Here is a 22,341-nt window from a genome sequence, read left to right as displayed (position 1 = left end):
AACCCCGAACAGACCCTAGGAACAAACCTAACAAATCCAATTCTTAGCAAGTTCCAGATATGTTTAATCATGGCTGCCTTCTTCCAATCACGCACCTTCATCCATAGGAGAAGTTAACATTTTTCAAGATACCTTTGCCCTTATAACTTTCCCTGTTGCACCAATACACAAGGAGGTGACGAATCTTTGGTGATTACTAGTATTCTATATCCTTAATAAAAGAATCGACCCTAGTTGCAAAATGTGACGTCTACACTCATGTGAAAGTCCACCCTAAACCTGGGTTTAGGATTAGGTTAACGCTACAAACTTCATGTAAATTCTCAAGTAAAAGTTATTCTACTGACACAAGAAAACAAGAACAGTAATATCATGTGAATTCTAAGTAATGTGACGATCTTCTCGCTTAAGATATGCGACCCTCCACCAACAACTGACAACTAGGATACCAATGTATGTTTGTGCCAAATGATATGCTGGAGCCATTCCAAACCTGAAATTTTAGGTAAGGTCTAATAAATTCTCATTCTGTTCTCATTCTTGGAATGAGAACAGTCTGATTTTTACTAACAATGCTAGGAAGACATCAGAGCTTGTAAATACTGCCTTTTTTTAGCTGTCATTTGAGTTTCGCCCATTAATTTTTTGTTTTCTTTTGTTTTTACCTTTTAGTTATTTATTTATATACGTATGTATGTCATACACGCAACTTTATTTGTGCCTGCACTTGATTAAATATCGTACAACAGCACTTACAATCACCAAATACCATGCTTTTATTGAAATCCCAACAACAAAGAAGCAAATGAAAAAATTACAACATGAAATCTATGGTACATTATTTACAAATGACAGGAAACTAACAGAGGCTAAGGGAACTTTTTCCAGACCCAATAAACAAGTCTATTCTTTGGAGTTGGGGTTGAATTAACAGAAGCTAAAACACCATGTACAGATGGAGATACAATTAAAGGACAGGTCATGAACACCTATGGATCAGCTCTGCCTGCCACTTGCTCATCACCGGAATCAGATTCATCTTCACTCAGCTCCTCATCACTAGATTTGTCTTCTGCGGCAGCCCCAATGTCTTCTGGCTTGGCATACTTCTCACAGTATTCTACATTGTGAGACAATACAAATAACATGAAGTTATATCAGCACAAGGTTATGGTATTGAAGATAAATGGAGACAATGTTTGGTCTAGACAAGAAGTTCAATGCCATGCTGCGTACAATGGCGTCAGACAAAATGATAACAAAAACAAAAAACAAAAAATAAATGAGACTGTCTTTTGAAATAACTTAAAAAAAGAATTAAACAAAATAGTTGTGTTATCCAAATGCTTCAAGAACCCATCAGTATATAAAAGTGTCTAAAGCAAATGTCACAGCCCAAAGGCTCAAATTGGGCCTTGCTTGTTAAAGAGACAACAGCTAGATTGCTGTTATATTGCTTCACTTATGTTTCTTGGTGTAGGATAGTACAACCTGCAGCATATAAACTTCTTGGTTCCTTATAAATGTCAACACATAGATCTGTTCCTTCACCAATAAACACCCTTAAATTCCCTTGATTGTTAAATTCCCTCTAAAAAAATTAACATGACTACATATTTTTAAAATCTAACAGCTAAATTGCATTTTTATTTTTTTTATAGGTAAATTGCATATTCTTTATATTCTTAACACACATGTCAAATTTCATACCAATTAGATGTTGAAGCTAAACCTTGTCCTATATGATATAGGAGATTCAAGTATTTGGATGAGCTTATTTTCATCAATTTATTTTGTTTATAGTGCAAAAGACAGCCGTACCTTGAAAAAATTGATGCTTTTAAAAAGCTGTACATTCTATTTTAAGATAAAAATAAGCTTATCTGGGTGAAGGTGGCAGCATCTCTCTTCAATGCCTGGCCAATCACAATATTCAAGAAGAGTAGCTAAACTACTGAGTTTTGGGGAGATAACACCTTGAGAAGCCTCCAATTGAGTAGTTAATATAACATATAGAAATACCTCTTAACCCTAAAGCTTAATAAGTTTAGGCCAACTATATCATATTAACCACTCACTATTTTTATTATTCAACGTGATACTCACATGTGTATATCCAACAATCTCCCCCTCATGTGTAAATCATTGCCTCTCTATGGACTTCCAAACATCTATGTGGTCCACAAACAAGTCTTGCCCGCTCCCCTTGCCTATGAGCTTTTCCTTCACCAATGCATCATACATGAAACTCTTGTACGCTATCCATGAGAATCACGTGTCAACCTTGCAGCTCGGCCCATACTTCCATGTCCATGGGAATCTCATGCCTCACTATGATCTAGCATCATTGGCAACGCTCCTTTGTTGGGCATTCTTGTAGGATCATTTTTGAGGGCCTTTTAGGCTTGCCTTGTGTGATGCACACTTGTGAGATCTCCAAGTACACGTACCTCATCACCGCTCCAACTGCAAAAGGGACCTTGATAACCTTGCCATCCCTAATGAGTTTGAGCCAACTATGTTATATTAGCCACCTACTCTTCTCATTATTATTCAATGTGGGACTTCACTCACGTGTATATAACCAACATTGAGTTCAAGCTGATGTACTCCGTCACTATTGGAGATGAAAATGGAAGAAATGGGTATAAGAAACAAATTCTAAATCTTTGACATTAAAGCTATCAATAAAAACTCCCAGCAGGAGTCACCAGATAGAGGCTTGCAAGGGAGATTTGACATGATCCCTAAGCCAAAAAAGACCTTCCACGGATTATGCCTTTGAACCTTTGATCTACATTTATAGCAATCAGACCAACTTCTGGTAACTAGCTAAAATTTCTCATACTTAATTACCACAACCTCATTGCAGGTGGATGGATGATATTCAGCTAAAATTTTAGCCTCGGTTTCAAAACCACCAGGACATCATGTTTGGATGTGCTGGTAATCCATGCAATGTGGCCTTAATCCCAAGACTCATTTCTTCTCCAAAGCTATGGAATAAATATCTTATTTTATCTTTGCATTCCAAATTTTGAACAGAAATTGGAAGGTAAAACTCTGGGTTGGACAGAGACATGGAACATTCTTGTTGAAATTTGTAGTTGAAAATTTCCTACTACACTGCTCTATATAATTTAGCAAAACCATAATTGCAAACAAATAAAACACGATGCTGCATCCAGAAACTAATTAGGAATTCCATAATGGACAACAAGATGGGTTTTTTGTTCGTTCATATAGCTAAAGTGAGCCACTCCATTTCTTTTCCAACCTCTATCACAATTCTTCTTTTCAAATTTCTCAACACAAAAATTGTGTACAGAAAGCTTTGAATTAAATCTGGCAATAGGCAGACTCAAAGTCAATATTTAGTTCAGATTTGAACTGAATCCTATCACCAGACCCAGTCCAAAACTCACCCAACAATATATGTTGACCAAATGCAAATGGGATTTCAGGTCTAGAAGCCAAACCCGAAATTAACTTGCTTAAAGTTGTCCAGTTACAAATTACAATGCACCCGAATTAAAAGGATTTAGTTAAAGAGGGACTGAGCTAGGCCATACCATACCAACTCCACTATTGATGCATTTAGTATATTATACCTTGAAAATACTATTATTGCTTCAGAGAGCAATATAAAATGATGAAAAGAAAATAAAGACATATTTAGTAATGTATTTTCAAAGCATCAAGGAACTAATTAATATTAAAGTACAGACTGTATTTTGGACTTTAAGACAAAATTTTTGAAATATTATGTTGCTTTCAGAAGCAAAAAGTTCTGGCATTCTTATTTGACCATTACTATGACCATTATCAATACCTTTCCAGGGACATCACCACTTCTAGAAGATCAACACGAACACCCACCCTTACATCACTGCCTCCACCATCTTTAATACCAAAACCACAACAGTTATAACCACAAGCACCACCCTTTCCACACCATCATTGTAACTGTCAGTGTTAGTTGTGGTTATTTATAAGTGGCCTGTTATTCTTGTATTAGCTTGAAATTGTGTCATATCACTTTAATATAAATATATGCTACAGTGAAGGGACTAAGCAATTAAACCCTATAGCTATTTCTAACTTTTCTCCTCTCTCAGTCTTCTCTCTCTTCTCATCTAACCATAATTTTCCAAAATTTACGACTCATCTGTAACACTGCCACCTTGAGTTCACGCTTTCATATTATTACTACAAGTAGTGCTCTTGTGCGGTTATTTACCAAACATGCCCATTACCAATGCTCTTAGAAAGTTAGAATTTACCAAACATGCCCATTACCTCTGCTCTAGAATTTACCAAACATTACAATGCAGGCATCAGGAACCAGAACTAGAAATTTGAAATGGATCAATACCTTTCACCCTTTGTTCATAAGAAGCTCGGTCGCGCATCATCAAAGCTGCAGCCTCTCCATTCAATGGGTCTGATGGGTTGGGATACAGTAGAAGCTGTGGTAGGAATACTTCAAAAACATTTACTAGATCTGTAAAACATGGATGTCAACATATAAGACCAGAAGCACAAACCACCTTAAACTGGAGAATAGAAAATTTAATTTTAGTAAAAGGCCTTATTAATTTTATTACCAAACATGGGGCTCCAGGTCTGATTAATAACATCTAAACAAACTGAACCTGACCTGAAATTGATAAAAGCAAGATGGTCAGTCTTGAACAAAGTTTCTCTTAAAATCAATGTTTATGGTAAACAACCCAGTTGAGAAAAACACATACTTATAACATTTATATACTCACATCTCATCAACATTTGGGTGGTAGATCTTATTAACAAAGCCTATGGAGGGAGATTTATATGGATAAGCATCTGGTAGCTCAACTCTTATCCTCCACACACCTCCTTGATAAGGACCTGCCAGAATTCATCATATGAATTGGGGAAATACATCTCCTTTTCTTAATTATGTAAAGCCCCATTTCAGTCTAGTTTAACTTCTGTAGCTATGGACAAAAATAAGCAAACAAAAAAATCTACCTGTGTTATAACATGAAGTCTCTTAGTAATCTATAGAGGGTTTTTTTTTTTTTTTTTTTTTTTTCGATTTGCTGAACATACAGGGTTAAAATGGATATAGATTTCAACTAAAAGACCATGGTATATCTAATATAGAATTCAAAACATACTAAATTAATTTGCTTTCTAAAACCAAAAAAAGCACACAAGTACATAGACTTAAAAATAATTACAAAAGTAAGGGAATCAAAGAATTAAAAAGAAATTCCAAGAACTACAGTTGAGAAAAATTGATAATTGTAACTTTCTCTCATCACCCATATTTAAATCAAGAGCTCATAATATCTAAATTTGGTCAAAATGGCTAAATTTAGAAAGATGAAGCAAAACTAGCAAAGACCCATTATAGCAACCACTGGAAAGCTCAGAAGTTCATGCACAAATACCAAAAATGAAAAAAAAAAAAAAAAAAAAAAAAGGCATATATATGGGTATTGAAGATTTACTTTCACTGGGTCCATTGAAATCTACATAGAATTCTTGCATGCCATCATTGATCATCTCTACCTTGTAGTCACTCATCATCCTAGTAAAACCAAAAATGAAAAATAAAAATGTCAAAATTAAAGAAAAGAACTAAAAAAGAAAGGAGAAAGATTATTAATTAGAGGGTTAACAATTTCATCAAGTCCATCTCTCTGCGTTTGCTTGGGGAAGACATGATTTTTCTTTGAATATTTTGATACTTTTCTTTTTCTTTTTCTTCTTGTTTCTATGGTTTCAGAGAGAGAGAGAGAGAGAGAGAGAGATGAGTTTCTTGTCCAACTGACAGAAGCAAAGCTTAAAAAAAAAACGGTTCAGACATGAATGAGTGAAACAACGAGATAATAATGGAAAGAGATTTTTCCAATTAGGACCCATAATAATAGTTTAATATTTTTATCATTTTTCATTTGTGGATTGCTTGCATTTTCAAGATTCCTCACTTGCCACCCTTTATATCTTTATTTTGACTGCTACCCACAATTTGATTTTTTTTTTTTTTTTTTTTTTGAGGATTCCTCACTTGCCACTCTTAGTCATTTTTCTCTTCTTTTATAAATATATATATATATATATATATATATATAAAATTTTGACCCTTGTTATATTGATTATCTATTTATATCATTCTATTCAATTTCAATCCACTTTTTAAAATTTTAGAGTTTTGAAATAAAAAATAGAAATTTGAAAAAGGTGAATAGAAGAATCTATGAGTTTTAATACATTTAAAATAAAAAAATTGCATGACTAAAATAATATCCCTAAAAGAAAATAATATCTAAATAAATATCAAAAGTTTTTATACATTTAATAGTGTACTTATACTTATATTATCCTAATATAATTTTGCTAACGAAATTATCAAATCCAAATAATATAGGGTATTAATCAAATTTTCATTTTGTATAGTGAATTGAATTTCTTCATTTTGTTGTTGTACTTTCAAGCAAAGTAATAAAAAAAAATGTTATATAAATATATATATATATATATATTAAAAATTAATGTTTCAAATTGTAGAAACATCTTAATAGGTCAAAGGGATATGAATAAAATATGAAAATATAAATGATATAATATTAAATTAAAAATAAATATTAATTTTGATAACTTTGTTCTCAATTATGATAATTTAACTTCGTATAATACTAACTTATTGCTTATAGTTCCTTATGGGTTTTGCTTCACATTGTTACATACGGAATTGAATTTTGACTTTATAAGTGTGTAAACTATCTTGGGAGTTAGAGTACACTTTTTAATTTTAAGGTAGGATTGCTATTTTTACATATAAGACCTTCGTCTCTACTCTCCTTATTATGTGTATTATTATTCTTCGAAAATTAAAAATAAAAATTAGAGTAATTGAGGTTTTTACAATAAATAAAATTTTTAAAAACAACATGTATATACACATATTATATGATATAATACACTTATTTTAATAACTATGTCAAAATATGTATTATTAAATGACAACAAAGGATGATTGTGAATTACCATGATATTCGATTAAGATTGATAGTAATGTTTTGTTGTTGTTTTTCCTTGTCTAGATGGTTGGGAACATTCCAGTAGGAGTTTGTATCTAGCTTGACAAAATTAACCTAACTCAATCCAGCCGATCCTAATAATTTGAATTGGATTTTCATGGATTGATGGGTTGGAAGCTTATTTTGAGCCTTCAATTGAGTTAATAATTTTTTCAATCCAACTAATCAAACCCAACTCACTATTTATATAAGTTATTTTATTAAATTTATTTTTTTTAGTTTGATTTATTTTGATATTTTGAGAATTATATTTAATAAATTTGAAATTTTGGAATATAATTTATCCATAATATGAAATGTAATAATTTATTGAAAAAATAAGGGCTTAAGCCCAATTTTTCATAAGAAAAAAACAAGTAGGCACAACTCATTGATTAAACCCAACCCATTCCATGGCTTAAGTTGGGTTTGGTTAAGTATTTTTAACTCTACAAGGCCAGATTGAGTTTTAAAAACCCATACAAACTAACTCATTCACATCCATACATCTAATGCTCATAACTCATAAGTCATAATAGTTGACTTTGAATTAGAAATATTAATTTAGAAAAGCCAAAATTTGTTTTTTTTTTAAAGGTTTTATCCTATAAGATTCAAAATATTTTGGGTAAAAAATAACAAATTCAGTACAAAGATGGCAAACTCTCCTGTGGAAAAAATGCCGCACCTAAAAGGTGATCTTAGAGTTTTAGCCCCCCAATTTAAAGAAAGTAAGCTTAAAGTGGGAAAAATGTTATGAAATTCAATATGGGGAGAGAAATGTTGCAAATCATTATTTTTATAAAAAAAAAGTTGCAAATCTTATAATGGAAAATCAATCAATTAGTTATTGATGGTAATGGTTTAATATAGCCATATAGGAATATTTGTATTGATTTACTACATGCTTCCATTGGTGCGAAGCCAATATCATTATCACTATCATCATCTTGAGAATAGCACAAAATGATATCAAACTTGACCATTACAATCCAAAAGTAAAATGGCAGTTCAAGATTCTAATCAACTTATTTGTATCTTTTAGACATTTTATTGAGCGGCCAAGATCTTTAGGCAACTTGCTCTTTGACTGCTACCTTACCTTACTACCTTTTAAAAGCGTGTGGGGTTACAAATATAAAAGGTATAGCTTGATGAGTTGGTGAAGCACATATCTAACATTTATGGGTCTTCCTTCCTGTTCCTGTTGAACCTTTTCTTTTTTTTTCTTTTTTCAGACCAATTTAATACACCTTTCCTATCCTAAAAGAAAGCAGATGTACTTCCACAGCTTCCACAAAGAGATTCCTTTTTAAAAAGCTAAAATTTACATTGAATTTGTTTTAAAGTAAAAATACATGTAAAACATTTTCAGTAAAATATTTTTATGTGTTTAGTATGATAAGTAAAATTTTTTAAGCCTCAACATTGAAACAGTTGGCGTTGGAGGTTTGGTAATCGAACCACTGGGACCGCAGTCAGATCGATGGCTTAGGCGACTGGACTATTGACGATAAAGCAATATATCTCTGGTGATCGAACCACCAACACCGGTTGACAAAATGACATCTTTAATTACTAGACTTCCAACACTAATTGCAATGTGGCGTTTTTGGCTACCAGACTATCGATATCAGTCACTGTGTGGCATATTTGGCCATCAAACCACTAGCATCGATCGGCGGTGAGGCATATCCTGCCTCTAGACAACCGACACCAGTTGCCAGAGCAAAGGCTCCAAACATTGCACAGCTAGCACCAATGGCGTAGCAAAGTCACTGGCCACTAGACCTTTGGCACCAATCACGAAGCAGAGTCATCGAACATCGAACTAATGACATCGTTGCTAACTTTTTATAAAGGATTTTACGGTCAACGGAAAATATTTTACATGCTTGACTATATTTTACTTGCAAACAAACACCTGAAAATGGCAAAACATTTTTCTAAAAATATTTTACTTCAAAACAAATAGAGTGTTAAGGCCAAAATATCATCTTGGTCCTTATATTTAGAATTGTAATTAATTTAGTCTTTATATTTTGGTGGCAATCGATTTGGTCCATATTATTTTTAACTTATAGTCAATTTGGTCCCTACTTTCAATTCACTAACAAAAATTGACAACAAATTGAAAATATTAGGGACTAAATCGACCATAATTTCAAAATATAATAATCAGATAGTATTTTCGCTTATAATTAATTGGGGAAACTTGTAGGTGCCCTTTTTTTATTCATTTATAATGAATAAAACTTGTAGATGTCAAGTCTACAGGCACATACAATCATCCTTGCTCACTCTTCAGCAACATCTCGCCATATTTCATAGGTCCAAAGTTGCATTTTTGCTAGACAAACAATTCGATAAAAGAAGTTATACGTATTGTTCAAAAGTACTCCTTAAACAAAGTAACAAATTAATTTTCAAGTTGGCTTGGGCACAAATAAGCATTCAACCTTGTCCAATCCTTATCAATGTGAGACTAAAGTCCATGAAGTCTAAAGGTTTTTTTTTTATAATTTTTTTTTTTTTGACAAAGAATTCTGTAAAGGGAAGAAAACTATGCTTTACAATGCTTCTGAATAAAGTTATTGTCCACGTATAATTCTTGGCAATTTTTTGCACCTAAAACATGTTTATGGTACTCCAAAGTTATACCATAGAATAAACAAAATCCACCGCCAAGAGAGCGGTATAACTTGTTCTCATTTAATAGGAGAATTAGAATTTGAACTGCCCCTCTTTATTATTTTAATTATCAAAAAAAAAATTATATATATATATATATATAATCCATCCCGCGTTATTAGTTAAAAACTCTAAATTCATATCAATTTTCACAAAATATTTTAGGATTGATGCGGTAGCAAATTGTTAATAATAGATAATAAAATGATATAAATGTTGGGCTCAAAAATTATTGAGTTTGCATAAGATTACTTATTATTAATATTTGCCGCATGATGGACGGTGTGTGAGCGGTAGGTAACAGGTGTTGTCCCTTCCTTTAACATTAATGTAGATATATTTTTACCTAACGTTGCAGCTTCATTAAAAAAGTGCAATGTGTGTGAATTTTGAAATATGAATATATGAGTCATCCAGACCATAAGGATAGGATTTGATGCAACCAAAATTTTTGACTAATAAAAAATGTCCACATTTTGTTTGAAAAGGAAGTTATGCTTACATGGCCAAACTTAAACCAGGCCTTCCCATCCATTGTATTAAAAAGACACAGAAAAGCCCCTTTCCACCCCTAGTTTCGAAAACATTGAAGCACCTTTTTTTTAAATCACGAAATAAACAACCCAAATCGTATCAATAATTTTTTAACAATTAAAAGATGGATTGGTTGCTTTTTTGAAGTCACCCTTGCACTATTTTTTTTCACCTCATAGGCCATAGGGTGTTTATTTAGAAACAGTCCATTAGTGGCTGAGTGGGAAGTTGGATGAAGTAACAGCTCTAACGCATTACTCCAGGGAGAAACACATAGGTGTTCCTCTCGCATGAAGGGACAAGCCCACTTTGGGTGCCTCTAATTTTCTGTTCAATTTCTTACAGAAGAATAATAGGATAGGAGTCTACTATTTCTTTGTGTTTCTCTTCTCCATTTTCCCATCTCAAAGGAGATTTTAGGTTACAATTATTCTTACCAAACAAAAGAATCTTTGAGACAAAAATATGATTTGAGAACTTATACTTCAAACTTTCAATTAGAAGTCATTCTTCCTGAAATTGCATCCAACCCATAAGTTGTCTTAGTTCTTAAGGTCTGTTTGAGAAGATGGAAATGAATAAATGAAAGGATCTTTAGCAAATGTTTCACCTTTTTTTTTTTTTTTTTTGATTGAAAGTTTAGACTTGTATTTTAACCAACCAAAGAAAATGAAATACAACAGAGATGACAAACAGCAAAGCACAGGAGCTACTAAATACAATCTGCTCGAATCACTTCTTGCACAATTGGAGGGGAGACCTGTTAGAATTATTTGCCTTCAAAAACAATACTATGCATTTTTATTTGATAATAAAATTTTATTTTCACATTCATAATTTTTATAGGTATATTTCATTGTTTAAATGTGGCATGTGATGTCACCTTTGTAGAAAAATCATGTTAATGGTTAAGGAACCAAAGATACGGAATAATGTTTTTTCATAGATTATTAAATTGGTCTAGGCTGTGGATATTAATTGAATAGTACCACTGAAGCCTACACTTGTTGTGCTATTATATGATATGATGATTTACTCCATCATTGAGGTAGTGACTTTAAGCAGACAAGTGGATGTAATGTAACAAGTACATACACTGAATTAGATCTGATCAATATCACTGTTAATTAAAAGGTTATTCTATCACAAATTTTCTTTTGTCCTCAAACATGAGAGGTTTATGTATATTTATTTATTATGCACATAATTTTGACAGTGTCAATTGGTGAAATTTTAAAGGCTATATACAGACACGTTGGGTTATGTGTGTAATGAATAAAATATGTAAATGCTCAACAATGAATCCACCAATCTCTAAAGAAGATAGTATATTCAATTGATTTTTATATTGAAGTTGGACTCAAAACAAAACCGGCCGGTGACATTTTTCAAAAATGTTTTTCATATATATAATATTGTATATATATATATATATATATTTAAAGAGTTGTTCAAAGATATTTTGGAGTCCAATAGAAATTATGAAATCAAGATATTAAGGGTTACATAAGCTAAGGACATGACAGTGATATTAATCCAGTCCTAATAGCTTGTGGGAATATAGTGTGGTGGAAGGACATAAATATAAAATTGTAAGTAAGGGGACCTCATTTGTAATTCTCTAATCTTCAGTAGTCAATTGCAATGTGTTGATGGACATTATTGCAATCTGTAGAAGTTCAAATATTTTCTTGATATGGTTGAGAAAATTAAGGAATAATTTTGAAAGAGTTTCAAGATAAGTCAATAACGATCAAAAAGTTATTGATTAATCCTACAACTGAAGATTAGGATCCCTAAAGATCTCACGTCCAATCTCTCTCTTGGGTTTTAGAAGTCTTAAACAAAAAATAAGATTTTATAAAGTTACATTAGTGGTTGTCCATCAGAACTACTGAGTGATACTGCAGTCTTCTAAAAACCCAAAAAGAAACAGAGAGAGAGACGTGATACCTTGGGAGGCAACACACTTGGGTTGCTAAGAGAGGTACGCAATTTTGTTCTATTTAGAATCTATAGTTGTGTAGTACAACGATCTTTAATTGAAAATATAAAATTTGTTTTATATTGCTTCCGCAAAAACTATCAAGACCCCCACCCACACCTGTGAAGCTTCCTCATTTCTTGTTAGGCGAGCTAGCTCATGGGCAGCTCTGTTGTATTGCCTTTTCACATGCTTGATTTTCCAACTTGTGAAGCAGTTCAGCAAAGAGTGGATGCCTTGGTACAGATTGTCGAGGTTGCCATCAGTGAACCTCTCATTTATGCTGTTACTATAGATTCTACATCTGATTCAAGAATAACTTGAAGAATCTTCATATCTCAGGCAAGCAGAATACCATTTTCTACAGCAATAGCTTCCACCTCAACTACTGAAAATTGACCTTGGAGGTATTTACAACTAGCTGCTATGTTTGCACCACATGAATCTCTAATGGTAGCTCCCATGCTTGAATTTCTCCCAGCCTCAGAGGTCGCCCCATCAACATTGACCTTGAAAATTCCAGGAGGTGGAGGAGTCCAACCACCTTTCTGTGCTACTGTACCTGTGTTCACTACCACCCAAGCATTTCTATGTTCATGAAGAAATCTTTTGGCAAAACTCCAGATTTGGCTCGGTAATTGGCATATTGAATCAAATGCAATTAGATTCCTATTGTACCAAATTGACCAAGCTACTCCAAAGAATAATTCAAGGTCTCAAGTTGTTCCTTTTTCAAGGATTTTCAAAGCAACATAAAAAATGTCATATAGCCCTGCCAGTTCTCAACAATTTGGACCTCCCAAAAATCCCAAACCTTTTTAGCTACCTCACAACTGATGATAGAGTGAAAAATTGACTTTGAATCTTTTCCACAACAAGGACATAACTCATTTTCCCCAATACCCCCTTTTTTGCAGGTTCACCATTGTTAGGAGGGCATCCACACATGCTCTCCATGCAAAGATTCTAATCTTTGATGGAATATTTAGGTGCCAAATCTTCTTCCATAATAGGTCTCTAGGGTCCCCATAGGAGCTTTCTCCCTCCTCAGATGAGTCTACCATATTAAGGGCTACATAGGAGGCGCTTTTAATAGTAAAAACACCCTTATTGTTGCCAACCCAAATAATTTTGTCTTCCAGGAGATTGTAACTAATTGGGATGTTGAGAATCGTTCTTGCTACAATCAGCAAAAAAAGAGACTTAACAAGATCCGCCCTCCATCTTCTGGTATCACAATCAATTAATGCTGAAACCATGGGGTAGTTGTCAAAATTTCAAGGAGGGGAGACAACTTTGTACGTTGTGGGGGTTGGCAACCACTTGTCATCCCAAATATGGATCAACCTTCCATTGCCTACTCTCCATCGAGTACCTCTTCTGACTACCTCAAACCCTTGCATTATGCTTCTCCAAGCATAGGAAGGCCTAGACCCCAAACTAGCTTTGAGGACATCTCCATGGGGATAATATTTAGCCTTGTATACTCATGCTACTAAAGAGTTTGGGTTCATGAGAAGTTCCCAACCTTGCTTTGCTAGCATGGCAAGGTTGAAAGCCTAAAGATTTTTGAAGCCCATCCCTCCTTTAAACTTGGATTTACATAATCTCCTCCAACTCACCCAAGCAATCCTGGATTCCTGGCCACGCTATCCCCACCAAAATCTTCTCATATTTCATCACACAAACCTTTTGGTAATTGAAAACAACTCATGGTGTACATAGGGATAGCTTGGGCCACCGCTTTTATGAGAATCGCCCTACTTCCAATGGAAAGAATTTTTTCCTTCCATCTAGACAACTTCCTTCCCAATCTTTCTTTAATCTCAACAAATACATCATTTCTTGATCTACCAATGATTGAAGGGAGACTGAGGTACTTACTGTGTCGAGAGTCTTGCATAGGCCCTAAAATGTTTAAGGTCTCATTTTTCTTTTCCTCCTCTGTATTGGCACTAAAGAAGACTGAGGATTTATTTGTGTTGATTTTCTGACCTAAAGCAACTTTATACAAGTGGAGAATTTCAACTAGTTGCTGGCATTCTTGGCTATTAGCTTTACAAAAAAGCAAACTATTGTCTGCAAAGAAGAGGTGTGTGATCGTGAGGAAACCTCTGTAAATCAATAAGCCACTCATTGTTTGATTTCTTACAGCCCTATAAGTGAAGAGAAGTCATCTGCACATAATAAGAACAAGTAAGATGATAGGGGATCTCCTTGACGAAGTCCCCTCGAGGGTATAATATTACCATGAACTACACCATTAATGAGCACAGAATAGGAGACAGTAGTTATGCATCGCATTATTAGACAAATCCACTTTTCATGAAAGCCCAATTTTTTCATAACTTTTTTAGTGAAGTCCCATTCCACTGTATCGTAAGTTTTACTCATGTCTAATTTAATTGCCATGTAACAATCCTTACCATCTCTTTTGTGGTCTAAATAGTGCATAAGCTCAAAAGCTATAAGGACATTATCTGTTATTAACCTCTCAGATAGAAAGGCACTTTGATTTTCTGTTATTATCTGAGGAAGAACCAATTTAAGTCGATTAGCTAAGACCTTAGAGATGAATTTATAGATCACATTGCTAAGACTAATTGGTCTAAACTTTGTCATTTTTGTAGGATTGTTAATTTTGGGACAAGAGTAATATATGTTTTGTTTATGTCAGCCATAGACCTATTGGAATTTAAAACATTTAAGGCCATGCAAGCCACATTCCAACAATATCCCAATATTTTTGATAAAAGATAGCTGACATACCATCTAGACCAGGGGATTTGGTCGAGTGCATCTCTTTTAGGGCTGCTTCAACTTCTTCTCTTGTGAATTGTTTAATCAGAGTTTGATTCATTTCAATCGAAACTTTAGGATCAATAGCATCAACTACCTCCTGTATTCTATCAGGTTGGGATGTTGTATAAAGCTTCTTAAAATATGAAATTGCAACTTCAGCCACACCCAAAGTAGATTCTTTCCAGGTCCCTCTCTCATCCATAAGCCTGGTAATGGTGTTTTTCTTTTTTCTCCTAGAGGCCTTTGTGTGGAAGTATTTTGTATTGCGATCCCCAAGACCTATCCACTGTACTTTGGACCTTTGTTGCCACATGATCTCCTCACAGTCCAGTAAGTCATTAATCTCCTTCCTAATCTTGTTGATTTCACTACCATTGCTTCCATTTTGATCCCTCAAGACCAGGTCACTTAGGATTTTCCTTTTATTCTGAATCTGCCTTGGAACATGGCCTAAAACTGATCTGTTTCACTTTGATAAATCATCTACACAATGCTTGAGACCTGCTGCTATGTTATCTGGGGTATTAGAGTTTACACTTTCATTCCAAGCTGCCTTAATAATATCTCTACATTCATCTCTTCTTGTCCATATTGCTTTAAACTAGAACATTCTCTTCCGAGGGCTTTGTGAGGTAATGGAATCAGTGATCAGAAGCGCACAATGGTCACTAATAGATTCCACAAGAAGGTGCACTCTCATATCCTTAAAGTGATCGATCCACTACTACGTAGCCAGGGCACGATATAACCGAAGATACATTCTGTGTACTCCCTCATGCATATTACTCCAAGTAAAATCCGAACCACAATAGCCAAGGTCCTTCAACCGGTAACAATTAATTCCTTCTCTGAAATCATCCATTTGCCTTTGTGGTCTTCGAGCTCCACCCATCTTCTCCTCCATTGATACGATTTCATTGAAGTCACCAAAGCACAACCAGGGGAGGTTAACCTTTTTGTTAAGAGCTTTTAATAAATCCCACGATTCCTTTCTTCGATGGACCTCAGGATTTCCATAAAATCCTATAATCCACCATTTAAACCCTGAATCTTCAGTAACAATGGCATCACTATGCCTGCCCGAATAGTTTTGGATATCTACAAAAATTTCCTTCCTCCACAGCATAGCCAAACCCCCACTTCTTCCTGAACTTGGAACAACTAAGCCGTTGATGAATCCAACACTCATCTTCTTCTTTTCCATGCTTCTCTTTTTCTGTTTAGTTTTCGACAAGAAAACAAAATCGGGATCCCACCATTGCATGAGCTTGCGCAACACACAAACTATCTGAGGGTTCCCAAGCCCTCAACAGTTCCAACCTAAAATCATCATTTTTCTCGATGGTGCTACCTAGCAACCATTGCCATTTGATCAAGAAAAACCGTGTTTTTGTTGTCATCCTCCCTATAAACCCGTTTCTGGTCTTTACCTTCATCCTTTGTAAGAGCTTCAATACTTTCAAGCGTTTTCTTTCCAACTTCTGGGCCTTTGTTTATCTTCTCTACCTCTTAGGCCTTACCTTTCTCCCTTGCAATTTTCTTCCACTTTCCTTTGCTCATTGTGTTATTTTCTACTTCTGGACTTAGGCCTTTACTCTCTGCTTGGCCATTCTTATTAGCTTCCTTCTTGGGCCTAAATGGGCCGGGCACCTCAGGATCTTCACCACTAGGCTCGTGTGATTTAAAATTGGCTGCTGACATGGCATCTTCATTCTCTTTGAACAACCCTTTAATTGGACTAGTTCTAGTTTCGTTCTCCATCTTACGTGTCTCCAGATCCATCCTCGACCCCTGTTTTGTCCCATCCATCCTGTCCCATCGATACAAACTGTCACTTTCAGAGAAATTTGAATTTCTCATTTGTATCTCAGATTCGAAGGCATTCACCACTGCTAATTTCCAGTCACTATTCCGGCAACCATCCTCATTTTCCCTTGTTTGAACTAATGAGCTAAGATTTTTTGCTATACCTTTTGATTTGGACCTTATTACATCACTTTCCATAGGGTTTGAATTTTTGTCACCTGTTGCGTTTCCTTTCTTGCTTCCACTCCTGACCACGCCACCCGCTTTGAGTCATTCTCCATATTGCTTCTCTTTCGACCCCCCTGATTGACTCATATGCCAATGCTTATCATCATGCCCAAGTATTCCACAAATATAACAGAAAGTGGGAAGTCTTTCATACTTGAAATTAATCCAAACTCTTTCCCCCTCTACATTTGTGATATTCCTTCCTCTATGAAAAGGCTTGTCTATGGGTATTTCTACTCGTATTCTCAAAAACTTTGCTTGTTCCACTTGTAGTGATCTTTTGTCCACTTTGAGGACTTTACCAAGCCGCTTTCTATTTCTTTCCTGGCTTCCTCAAACATGTATTCAAATGGCAAACCCTAGACTTGGATCCAAAAAGGAGCGTGGGTAAAGGAAATATTTGCCGCTATTAATCCTTTCCTCCATCGACATAGCAGAAGTAAGTTATTATCAAAATTCCAAGGACCACTCTTTTCAACCCACTCCAACTAACACAGAGAACCAAATTTAAACTGTAATATGTTGTTCCCCACCTCGACAATCCTTAAATCTGACCCCATTTTCCATGCCACCTTCAATGTATTTTTGAAAACTCTTTGATTCTGTTGACGGTCAATGAGAAGGCGCCCAAAGAGGCTTAAAGAACATTCTTCAATTAGCTCCGACCTAGCAACATTTGTTATGACAATATCATCTTCCTCCTCTTTTGTGAGTTGTAGCTTTTGAAGACAATCCACTACTTCTTGCTCCATAGATTTACACTGCGCAGGCTACTACCCAAACCAGCTTGGATGAGTAGGCCAAGGAAAGGCCCTCAAGGGAAGGGTAAAGGGAGAGAAAGCTCGTATCTTGAGAGAGAGAAGGGCTCCTACACGGGAGAGAGAAAACTTAATCTTTTCTTATTTTTCCTATTTTCCTATTTAGCAACTTAGTACAAAGCAATGAAATAATTATGACGGAATGTTTATTTTGAACCATTCTTTTATGATCTATCCTTTTTTTTCTATTCCATTTCTTATAAGCTCTCAAAATGTTGGCCTCATGGAATTAGCGATCACCCTATGGAGTGTTGACCTTACAAGGGTCAACCCCATGTATTCGCTATCATGTGCAAGTGTGGCATTGGTGCTTGATAGCCTAGCCCTCCGATGCAACGCATTACAAAGCCATTCATGCACGCCTGCAACATGTACAAACACAGGGCTTTGTTCTTTTTAAAAGACTAAAGTGTGTCTCTTCCTAACACCAATTGGTTTTAAGAGTAGTTGTTAGTATCGTGGTCCTAAAAAGTAGTATCAAAGCAAGGTTAAAAATTCAAATCCCCCGAGTGTCGTTAGTGGGTGATTGTTGACCTTATTGGTCCACAAGCCCACCTCATTAACCCTGTATTCATTGTCATGTGCAAGCATGACGTTAATGCTTGACAACCAGTCTACCGATGCAACACACTAAAACTCCTCGTGCAACATACATAGGCTTTGTGCCCTTTAAAAGACCAAAATGCATCTTTTTGTGACACCAATTGACTTTAAGATTATTGATTAGCACCGCGGTCCTAACATCAAAATAGTGTAAGGTTTTAAATTTTTAATAAAAATTCAAATACCTACATAATTCCGTGAACGATGGCTTGCTAGGCTGTCAAGGTTGGTAGAAGGCCTCTTTTGATTAAGAGGAAGTGGGTTGAAAAAAAAAACTAAGTGAGGTAATTGCGTTGGATTTAGTACTCGTCAATGTCTAATTAATTATTTTGATTTATACAAGAAAAGGAACCTATCAACTTAAGCAAAGTATAGCAAATACTTTTGACCAAATTAGGAGTCCAGCAAAAGTGGCTTACCTTGCATTCATTACATTATTACCTTATCATAGCCACATATATACTAGGCACTTAGGGCCTATTATAGTGACTTTTATTGACCAAACTGTAAACTAGTCATAGGTCACAACTCACATGGAAAACATCTCTCTTAATTTTCTCAACCAAAGGCTGCATCGCAGATGCAAAAGGAGTCTTGGGGAGTGCTTCTATTTAGCGTTTAGAATGTGTGTATGTTGTGGATATTTCATTATGTAGCTGCTAACGTGGTTGTATTTTGTACATTTGTAGTTGGCGAAATAGAAAAAGTCATGCATTGAAAAGGTAAAGAAATGAAGAAAAAATCAAAGGAAGTTGGTTACAATGACGAGACTGCAGCATTGGACGATGTGGAAGTTCCAAATTTTCAGTACAATTTGGATTATAGTGAATGTGGAATGTCCAATAGATAATTACATGCAATGTTGAATGATATAAATGTGAACATTTCCTTACATTGATTCACGCTTTTTTCTTATTATTTTATTATAGTATAGTGACCAATAAAAATGATTTATTCATCCCTTTAAATTTTTTTTTAGATAATATAGTCAGAACATATAAGGGGTGGAGAGAGGGGAAGTGAGAATACAAGACTTACAACACTAGCTAGCACTTACAAAAGGGCCTATTCATCCCTTTAAGTAATTAATAAAAGATATATGCAACATAAAATAATAATGATAAATTAACAAATATTTACTTTTAACCTTTATTAACTAAATAAAGACCAACATTTGAAAATGATAAACTAGAATTCATTTTCAAATGGACCAAAATAAAAATTAAACTAAAATAAGATTTAACTCAAACATATTTTAAGAAAGATAATTTGTAATATATATATATATATATATTAATAGCCAAAACTTAGAGAAAATTTAATTAGATTTCAATTGGATTCTTAATTTTGCACCACATGTCCCATTTAATTTCAAATTTTTGTGCCAAGTGAATTATTGAGTATAAAAATCAAAGAGTCCATATCCAATTAGATTCTATATTAGAGTTCAATTTTTTGCCACGTGTCCTTCTAATTTTTTTATTTTTGAGGTAGGAGAATTATTGAGTACAAAAATCGAAGAGTCCAAATTCAATTAAATTCGAAATCATATATATATATAATGAAAAACCATTACATATTTTAGAAATGTATGGTTTAAAAAATATCTAAGCTAATATTATGTATAATTTGAACATTTTTTAAAAAAAAGTATAATTTGAATTATGAAATTGTGATTGTTTTTAATTATATCCGTGTTTATGCACGGAGTTATACACTAGTTACTCCTAAAATGTTTGATCATAGTTTCAATACTTGATCATGTGAAGTTATTAGAAATGAAAATTTAAACAACTATATGATACATGACAATATAAATTACAAATCATATCAATGAGAATTTTCAGCGAGAATGATGATCATTGTCTTGTGCTACAATTATTTTCATTGTTATCTTTGGTACTACACATGCAAGAATCTCATTATTATATATGATTTTCTTGTCATTAGATGTGAAATTCATGAATGAGCCTATTCTATATTATGCATGGAATTTGTTGATGAATGATAGTTTTTTTTTTTTTTTTTTTTTTTCTAGGGATTTTTTTTTCTATTATTTCTTGCGACACAATTTTTATAATCAAATACTGGAATTTTGAGACTTATGTGAACGAAGCGTTATTTTATGTGATAATTTTATACTTTGGATGAAATATTAATTTTCCTACATGATGCAAAAATGAGCATAAAAATTGTTCACAAAAAAACTATTCCAACACATGATTACGAAAACTCAATTCAGTAGCTACCTATTTCTTGCCGAACTGATTTGGATTGTTTTGTGAAAATATTAGATCCTACAGTCTGAATCAAGATTTCAGTTACTATAGTATGAAGTGATGAAGTTCCATATGCCACTTTTGAGTAAAAGGAGATAATTATATTAGTCGAAAACGTCAACAAAGATGAAGAGTAACCCATTTTTCTCTCTTTGTCAAAACAAATATTGTAAGGCACATTCGACAAGGTCGAGCCCAAAGAATTCTCAGTTCTCACTAATAGGTGATATTCACAACAGCTACATATGGGTATTGGTTGGTCCCCTATTGACGAGTAGTGTAAAAATGGTCATTTATAAAGCGACCATCATTACTAAGGACGACCGTCATTACTAAAGACGATCGTCATTACTAAGGATGATCATAAGCACACATTAATGCTCAAATATAAATTCCTCACTTAAATGGTTCAAGTGTAACAGACGTACAACCTTTCCAGCCACCAGCTCACAACTGTTACAACTACTTCAAACTGACCATTACACAGCTGTTATAAAACATTGAATGGGAAAGTTAAATAGCTATTAAATGAGCATATAAGCCTCCAACTCAACCATAACTAATGGATAGCGATAAAATGCTCGTCCATATTGCAAACCATCCATGTTAATAACGAGTAAAAGTTGGACGAGCGTAAACACATTAGTTCCAGACAGCATTTAATGTCTAAATGATAAATAAGCACAGAGCCGTTACTAACATCCAATTATGCGCATTTAATGACCGTTACAGATGTTAAAAGGCTGAGGATAAATGGTCATTATTAGGCCATATATCCTCCAGTTGTGGTACAACGTTAGAAAGGCCAATAAATTGAGCATTTACTCATACAAAGGCTATATAAAGCTAGGAGAGACAAGTAAGTGGGGCATGTTGAACACACACACAAATTACTCTACAAAGTACAAATTTCTAAAGAGTTTAAGCTAACTTAAGTATCGGAGGGTCCTTAGCAAGCCCCAAACCGGTGTCATTATCTACTTAGTGCTTTCTTTGGTACAAGATCTCCAGGTCGTCCATCGTACTGACGAGGTACATACTGACAAGCTCCAGGTCGTCAATTATGCTGATGAGGAACATACTGATGAGGTGAAATCATGCTTCATCAGTTTGGCACCATCTGTGGGGAACGACAGGCTATCAATCAATAAGCCATTGAATTCTCTACTGACTAAGTTCCTTAGAACCAATGAACTCTACCACAACTACGTCGCCGAACCCGATGGTGATGGCTCAACAAATCCAAGCACTAACAGCCAATGTGCAAGAATTGAAGAAACAAAATGAAGACTTGAAGCGGAGAGTGCATTCAAAGGGCACAAAAACATCACAGTCACGGCGTAATCGCAATGACAATGACGATGAAGCCCATAGTCTAGGAAATAGTAGAAGAGAAACTTCTAAGCACACCGCACAGTCGACTCATGGCAACGTTCAAATGATGAAAAACATGAGGAAGGAGTTAGACGAAGTTAATAACACCATGAAGTGAAAGATAGCGATAAATCTTGATGGCATGATCAAGA

General features: G+C 34.5%; 2 protein-coding genes across 2 annotated transcripts; both read right to left on the bottom strand.

Moving 5' to 3' along the window:
• Window positions 1–752: 752 nt before the first annotated feature.
• On the bottom strand, window positions 753–5,907 carry LOC126721630 (ubiquitin-conjugating enzyme E2 4-like). Its single transcript, XM_050424682.1, has 6 exons — window positions 5,670–5,907; window positions 5,499–5,578; window positions 4,776–4,890; window positions 4,608–4,660; window positions 4,376–4,504; window positions 753–1,120 (listed from the first exon to the last, which is right to left on the bottom strand). The coding sequence occupies exons 1-6, from the start codon at window positions 5,711–5,713 to the stop codon at window positions 990–992; spliced, it is 552 nt and encodes a 183-aa protein (XP_050280639.1). The 5' UTR covers window positions 5,714–5,907; the 3' UTR covers window positions 753–989.
• Window positions 5,908–12,617: 6,710 nt separating this feature from the next.
• LOC126721848 (uncharacterized) lies at window positions 12,618–16,285 on the bottom strand. Its single transcript, XM_050424918.1, has 3 exons — window positions 15,810–16,285; window positions 15,049–15,542; window positions 12,618–12,970 (listed from the first exon to the last, which is right to left on the bottom strand). Exons 1-3 carry the CDS (start codon window positions 16,283–16,285, stop codon window positions 12,618–12,620), a joined length of 1,323 nt encoding a protein of 440 aa, XP_050280875.1.
• Between the last annotated feature and the right edge of the window lie 6,056 nt (window positions 16,286–22,341).

The sequence above is a fragment of the Quercus robur genome, chromosome 4, assembly GCF_932294415.1.
Source record: "Quercus robur chromosome 4, dhQueRobu3.1, whole genome shotgun sequence".
Classification (NCBI taxonomy): Eukaryota; Viridiplantae; Streptophyta; class Magnoliopsida; order Fagales; family Fagaceae; genus Quercus; species Quercus robur.
Note: the sequence above shows the minus strand (reverse complement) of the source record. Positions and strands in the feature narration are given on the sequence as shown.

Bases quoted from the DNA above. Each gene is read 5' to 3' on its own strand.
- LOC126721848 (XM_050424918.1), bottom strand. From the start codon at position 16,285: ATGGAAAAGAAGAAGATGAGTGTTGGATTCATCAACGGCTTAGTTGTT. The intron at 15,543-15,809 runs GTAGTAGTGGAT...AAAGTGAAACAG, and splicing joins TTATATCGTGCCCTGGCTAC to ATCAGTTTTAGGCCATGTTC. The intron at 12,971-15,048 runs GTATGTCAGCTA...TCTTTGGAGTAG, and splicing joins CAAATCCCCTGGTCTAGATG to CTTGGTCAATTTGGTACAAT.
- LOC126721630 (XM_050424682.1), bottom strand. From the start codon at position 5,713: ATGTCTTCCCCAAGCAAACGCAGAGAGATGGACTTGATGAAATT. The intron at 4,505-4,607 runs GTAATAAAATTA...CATGTTTTACAG, and splicing joins GACCTGGAGCCCCATGTTTG to ATCTAGTAAATGTTTTTGAA. The intron at 1,121-4,375 runs GTATTGATCCAT...CTCACAATGTAG, and splicing joins TTATGAACAAAGGGTGAAAG to AATACTGTGAGAAGTATGCC.